Genomic DNA, 7,353 nt, shown 5'->3' with positions numbered 1-7,353 from the left:
GTGTGTGTGTGTGTGTGTGTGTGTGTGTGTGTGTGTGTGTGTGTGTAGTGGTGTTGGCTGTTAAGGCCAGGTATAGTGGCACATGCCTGTAATCCCAGCACTTGGATAGGGCAGTTAGAGGTTCAAGGTCAGCCCCCACTACTTGAGACTTGTCTCAAAAGGACAAGAAGCTGGAAACGATGGCACAGGCAGGAGGACCACAAAAATCAAGGCCTGCCTGGATTACAGACTGAGTTCAAGTCTACCCTGGGAAGCTTAGTGAGACTGTGTTGAAGTAAAATGTAAAACAGATGTGATAGCTGTGACTCGGAGGCAGAACTGACATGCACAAGGCCTGAGCTCCATCATTTGCAGCACACTCGTACACACACAACACTGCGTGTACACACAGAGACAAACCACACATCACACACACACACATACACACACAAACACAAACCACACTCTACATACACATGCACTTCATTCACGCGCGCGTGCAACATGCACACAGAGGAACCAAGCACATCTCCAGACGCCAAGACAGGGAGATTGCCCAGCCAATTGCAAAAACACAGCGACACCTTACTAAAACGAAACAGAAAGGGAGCGACTTCCTGAGTATCGTTTGATTAACCGAGTGAAAACGTTAGGACAGCACTTTAAACTGGCTCACTTATCACCAGAATTCCAGCCAGTTTCAGCATGAACTGAGGGAACACAGTCCTTGGACATTGCCTCTGATTTGCTTCATGTGTAACGGAGACTGTCGCCTGACGTTAGGAACGAATGGAGGGGGACAGCTGCTAGGGGGCTTTGGGATAATTCAGTCTGGGCTGGGAGTGCAGAGAAAACATCAGGTCTGAAGTCACTTTGCTTTTTTATCTTCTGCTTCAAATCTCCATGCCAGCTATGACTCCTTCCCACCTAGGGGGCTTGATAAACCCCGCAGAAGCCTGAGCATGCCTGGAGGAAGCACCAAACTCAGGGCAAACTTGCAGTGCCTGTTTTTCTTTATGCTTATTTAACTTCTCTATATCCTACCCAATTCCTTGTCTTCATTGACCCCCATTTGAAGCCTGTGATCCATGTGCTATTCCAAAGCCCATGGTGTTCCTGAGGCCACCTGTGACAGAACCGGAGCTGGGTGGGACACTCTTTTGAGCCCACAGGTTTGCTTCTTAGCAGAAAGGACATGTAGTTGTTACTTGCTGGGCCACCCTGCCGTTTATGTCATCTTTTTTTTCATTGTTTCCACATTGCTTCTACAGACTCATCCTGCACGGGCAGCACAGAGGAGTCTGAAGTGCTCAGGAGACAGCGTTCCCTCTACATAGACCTCGGAGCCCTGGCTGGCTACTTCAATATTGTTCGGGGGCCACCAACCCTGGAATATGGCTGATGGACGGCTTTGTTGGCACAAGTTAGGATGGACATTTCTCTCCTGGATTCTGGTTTTGCAGCTTCTACAGAACAACTCTGGATAGTGAGGGGTTTTGTTGTTGTTGTGTGTTTTGTTTGTTTGTTTGTTTGTTTGAGCAGTGAGGCCTCTAGTGGCATAGAAATGTCACTTCAATGGCCCCTTTGTGAAGCTACTCTGGTATGTCCCAGAGCACAAGGTTCTCATTTCTCAGGTGGTGGGACTAGACAGAAGGGAGTGAGAGCTCAGGGAAGGATCATTTCTGGTGACAATTCCATTTACTGTGCACTTTGCTGGACATTTAAAAATATCCCTCACAAGATAGTGACCTAAAATTTATACTGTTGGTTGTTATTTAAGCATGGGGTCTTCATTCAACCTAGAAGGCCTGTTCTTTGTGTGTGTGTGTATATATATATATTGGTATATTTTATGTGATAACTCTTTGAGCCTTGGTAGACTGTAGTAAAAGTTTAAGTCATCATGTTTTGGGTTAATAGAACAACTTTAGTATTACAGGAATACACTGCACTAGTGTATTGGCTGATATAGTCAGAGCCACCCGACAGCAGACCACTAGTGACAGTTTCTGTTATGTTCCTATGGAAACACTGTGTACTGTACGTGCTATGCCTAAAACATTTAAAACACAATGTTTTAAATGTGTAAACCACATAATTTCTGTACATCCCAAAGGATGAGAAATGTGACCTTCAAGAAAATGGAAACTTTGTAAATTCTTGGTGATGCTACATTTGCAATTAATGAGACTATTTTTCTTTAAAGTGTTTCTATATTAAAATAGCATACTATGTATGTTTTATTCCAAATAACTTCATGGATCTTTCATATATATATATATATATGTACATATATTTTAACATTGTAAAGTGTGAGTATTCTTATTTAAAGTATATTTTTACATTATGCAAATGAACCCCAAAATTTTAGTCCAGTGTGACTGGTATAATTAATCAAATAAACTGAGTATTTTGTCTTAGTTTTCGTAGAGCGTGTGCCTCTCCGCTGGGTCACAAGGTTGGGAAAGATGTTGGAGGGAATGGTGCATTTCAGGCACTGGAAACTTTGCCACTGGCTGGCTCCTCTGCTTCCCCCAGGGAAGCCTTCATGAATTGGTGAATTGGTAAGAGCTGCACCCTTAGTTGGGTACGCTGACCAGGAAACAACTGTGAGCCACTGATTTGGGGCAAGTGGGATTCCACTCCTTCTCTTGTCTTGTGCTTATATAGTTATAAACACAATTATAAATACACAGTTATAAATATAGCCACCTTGAATGCAGGCTCACAAGCTCTTCACTCCGGGATGGCAATGCTAATAATGAACTTGCTTTTATATAAGGCTCATCACACTCACCAAATTCTAGTGAAGACAGTCGGATGGGAAGGCACATGAGACCTCGTGCAACCTCTCCACGTGTGTTGGCTACTGTGCACCGTGTCTCTATATGTTAGTCAGCATTCTGGCACTGATAGCGGCTTTCAGGAAGGAAGACTTTACCGGCCTTTGGTTCAAGGTTTCAGAAGTGTCTCTCTGGCTGCTTGACTGTTGCTTTTGGGCCTATGATGAGGCGCTGAAGCTGCTTATGTCATGGCTCCCGGGAGAGAGACGGAGGGAGAGAAGACAGAAACTGGAGACCAACCGTCTCTTAAAGAATACTAGCTAGTAACCTGGACGTGGTGGCACACACCTTTAATCCCAGCACTATGGAGGCAGACGCAGATGGATCTATGCAAGTTCAAGGCCAGCCTGGCCTAAAATGTGTGTTCCAGGACAGCCAGGGCTCTATTCCACAAAGAAGTCCGTCACATACAAACAAACAGCAAAGAGAAAGAGAGAATTCTGACTTTATTCCCCTAGGTTGCTCCTTTCCATTAGTGCCAAGGATTTATAATCCCACGACACACACACACACACACACACGTGACATGCATTCTTCTTAGGAAACCTGGAACATTTTGAGTTTTTTGTTTTTTTTTCCTCAAGAGCCCAAAGCAATTGAGGGGTGGGGCTGCTCTTTGAGACTAGACCTTTCTGACTCCAGAACTCAGGCCCTTCTTGGCTCTGCTGCTCAGGGAGTGGTCCATCTCCCTGCAGGGGAGGCATGACACACACTGTGTGATATAGTGCCCTAGCTAAGGGTAGCCGTGAGGGTACCTCGAAGCTGATGGAACTTCAGCCCCAGAACTCCCCACGTGCCTGACCCAGGATGACGACTGAAAAGACTCGGATCTGCCCTTGATTTGGAGGTTCCTATTAAGGTCCTCTGAATCAGGAGGTCTCCCGGGATCTCCTGGCATTGTTCTCTGCCTGAAAAACCCAGTAACTCGATCTTCCGATCTTCCGTTGCTGCATTTCTGTGCTCAAGGCAGAAAGCCTTTGTTTGTTGGAGGGCCTGAGGAAATACTAGGTCTGAACTGCTTCATGCCAGGTTCCACCGGCATAATGTGCCGAGTTAGAAGGCAGGTCTGTTAGTGGAGAACTGAAGTCTGACAGGGAGCAGAGGTCCTATGAGCAAAGAACTGAGCTGGTCCTGCAGGGCACACACGGAACAAAAGATACTGGCACTATGAGCTGTCTAGGAAGCAAGGAAGTTGAAAGAACATGAAGCAGCAAGGAAGCAGATTCATTCCATTTTGGAATTGTTAGAGGAGTCTCTGTTGCAATTTATGCCATCTGTCAAAAAAGATATTTCTAGTCAAGCGTTTCATTGACATTTTAACTTTTGCCTAAGAGCCAATTTTTACTATTTATTTTGGTATGAGGAAAGGAATCCAGGGTCTCACATGTGCTAAACGATTGCTCAACACTGAGCCACATTCTAGAAAACTACTTTTAAGACCCAGTTTCATTTGTGATGCCTAAGAACATGACCGTTAGCACTATAACATGATCAGACACCTACATCAACCTCCCGTAGCTTGCTCTGGGCCAGAGAGGAACAGCGCACCCATCTGACAAGCATTTGCCTGCTTGTGTGTCAACACAGCGGGGCTTGCACCTGCCATAGGGGAGGGGAGGCTGGGTAGATCAGAAAGAGACAGAAGCATGGTGCTCCTTCTCTATTGGGGCACATCCCTTTGCCCACGAGCAACAGCTGCCTCTTCAACAGCTGGCTCCTGAGACACAGCTTTCTAATTCCTAGGTAGGAAATAAGCTGAGGGCAACTCATAGCTATTTCCTGAAAGAAGACGGCAGGGCCTTCATTTGTTTTCCATGCTAGGATCGGCTCTCGTGACTTGACCAAATTAGAGGCATCTGTTCCACTACATATTGGAGACCCAGAGGTGGGCACAGCAGGAGGTCTGGTTACTCAGAAGGCAGTAACGGACTTCAGAAGAAGGCTGTCGCTCTGAACATATAAATTGATATTCAGTTGGCTGTGAGCAATGAGATCTCTCACTAGAACTCTTCATGGAGATGTCCTGGGTTGATTCTGATTGGATCATACTGTGAAATAACCTTAAGATTATGAGAGTAGAAAACCGGTATCTTTAATTGTTAGCTAGTATCATCTTTAAGTCACTAATTCTAACCATTCAATGAAACTTCATCTTCCCACATAAATGTAAAATTGCTTCTTGGTGTGTGTGTGTGTGTGTGTGTGTGTGTGTGTGTGTGTGTGTGTGTGTGTATGGACAGTGAGTGTTGGTACACACGCGTATGTGTTTTTATGTTCATGGACATGCCAAAGGTAGACAATAGGTGTCTCCCGAGTCACACTGCACCTTATTCTTTGAGACAGGGTCTCTCAGGGATCTGGTGTTCACTTGGCTGGCCAGTGAGATTCAGGAGTCGGCACTGGGTTTGCCAACATGCGCCATGGCATCTGGCTTCCTATGTGAGTGCTGGTAATCTGAACCTAGGGCCTCATGCTTACCCAGAAAGATCTTCATTGGCTGAGCTCTCTCCTCAATCCCACGAATCTAAAATTTAAAGAGCATCTGATTTGAACACGCCTTTGTAGTGGTCCGTGTATATATTCAAACACTCTTGACACCTTTTTTTGGCCTAAATAACATATGTCTGAGACATCAAGGGAGATGAAAAGAAAGAATATTTTCAGCACAGAGAAGGTTAATGGGCAGCACTGAAGCCTTGGAGCTGGAAGTGGAGGATGCTTGTGGCTCAGTCTGTTTCCTTAAGACAACAGAGGAGGCCTTCATATAACAACAGGAGGGTCTTCCGAAGAGTTTAGTTTGGAAGGAAAAGGAAACAGCACACACACATACAAACATGAACTTGCATGCGGGGTGCACATAGGTTCATGAACATTCACACGGCCGCGCCTCTCTCTGACCAGGTGTTTCTGCTGGGAAATTCTGGTCTCGCCTCAGTTTTTATCTCACTAGAACAGAATCTGAAGAGTAAGGTAGATATGCTAAAGGCATGTTCTTTCAACTTCTCTGTCTGGGCCTATCTGTGAGTTTTTGACTGGGACAGCCAGAAGGAAGGAGAATAAAATGAAAATTCGTTCTGATTTTCTTACCCAAGAAAATTTTCTGAAACCCAAGAAGTAGGTTTATTAGGGCTGGCCAGCGAGCAGGAGAGAGCAGAATGTTTGAGACTTGTCTATATAGCTTCTCCCCTCTACCATGCCCCTAAAATCATCCCCTCTATAACCCCCAGAAGTAAACTACAGGTTATTCTACACATACACAAGTTGGTGATTCCACAACAGCTAACCTGCACATGGTAACATAACTTATATACATTTATGTTTGGTTTTTTTTTTTTTTATGGAACAACTTCCAGGTCTTACAGAAAGAAGTATTTCAGTGAGAGCAGTCCTTTGTAGGCAAAGGCATCATTCCTTCCACATACTGGAAGGCTTAATCTGACTCTCCTTGTGCATCTGCTATTTTTTCTGAAAACCGAGGGGGAAGGTTGCATCTGACCACTGACTCTATTGTTTTAGGGAATAAAATGGAATGGCAAACAACTTATCAATCTTCCCCAGTTCCATACTTAGTTGTTCAGGGAGCAGGGTGGTCACAAGAACCATTTAACTATAACCTCAAAATTTTACTAGCAGAACACATGATTGTTTTCTGCTTTCTGCTTCTTTCCTAATGTCCTTCACCTGGGAAATCCCAGGGCAGAAGCAGGACATCGAATTATACTAATGTTGACTTCAGGCTCTCTGGCTAGACTGACCAAGGTTCTCTTGTAACGACAGCAAAGGACTAGACCTGTAGCCACTTGATGTCACCAGAAGTGATTCAGAATTGGCTAGAGGGTGGAAGTAGGGAACAGAGGCCAATATAATATCCAAATAATATTATAGAAGTGATAGTGTTTGGGGATAGAAAACTAAGTCATCGATGTGGAAAGGGGTGCTAACCCATTTCTGCCCAACGGTCTCAGAAGCTGTATGTGACCCTCCATGGTCATACTCTATGTACCAACTCAGCAGCACTCGAGGATGGTGTTTTAGTCAGGGTTACTTCTGCTATGATGAAACACCATGACTAAAGGAACTTGGGTAGGGGGGAGTTACTCTTCCACATCACTGTTCATCACTGAAGGAAGTTAGGACAGAAACTCAAACAGGGCAGGAAACTAGAGACAAGAGCTGATGCAGAGGCCATGGAGGAGTGTTGCTCACAGGCTTGCTCAGCCTACTTTACTATAGAGCCCAGGACCACCAACCCAGGGATAGTACCACCCACAATGAGTCGGACTCTTTCCCATCCATCACTAGTTAAGACTGTATCCTACAGGCTTGCCTGCAGCCTGATCTTACGGAGGCATTTTTCTGTTGAGGTCTCCTCCTCTCTGATGACTCCAGCCTGTGTCAAGCAGACATAAAACTAGCCAGCACATATCTTTTAGTGTCAGCCATACTGGAGTGTTCTAGTTCTGCTTAGGAGAAAAAGAATCTTAGAACACTATGAATTTGGCAACCTGAGGCCCTAATACTCTCAGAGGGA

The 7,353-nt window shown here is 44.9% G+C and overlaps 1 protein-coding gene across 4 annotated transcripts in view; it reads left to right on the top strand.

Moving 5' to 3' along the window:
• Map3k8 (mitogen-activated protein kinase kinase kinase 8) overlaps positions 1 to 2,329 on the top strand; it is a 23,300-nt gene extending 20,971 nt beyond the window's left edge. For all 4 annotated transcript variants that reach the window (XM_055629149.1, XM_055629148.1, XM_055629146.1 and 1 more), the window contains exon 8: positions 1,251 to 2,329. In XM_055629149.1, the coding sequence (XP_055485124.1) occupies positions 1,251 to 1,381 (131 nt within the window). In that variant the 3' untranslated portion in view covers positions 1,382 to 2,329. The remainder of the gene's footprint in view (positions 1 to 1,250) is intronic.
• Positions 2,330 to 7,353: the final 5,024 nt, after the last annotated feature.

This window comes from Psammomys obesus, unplaced genomic scaffold (assembly GCF_907164565.1).
Source record: "Psammomys obesus unplaced genomic scaffold, mPsaObe1.curated_primary_1811, whole genome shotgun sequence".
Classification (NCBI taxonomy): Eukaryota; Metazoa; Chordata; class Mammalia; order Rodentia; family Muridae; genus Psammomys; species Psammomys obesus.
This window is presented reverse-complemented; position numbering and strand designations above follow the sequence as displayed.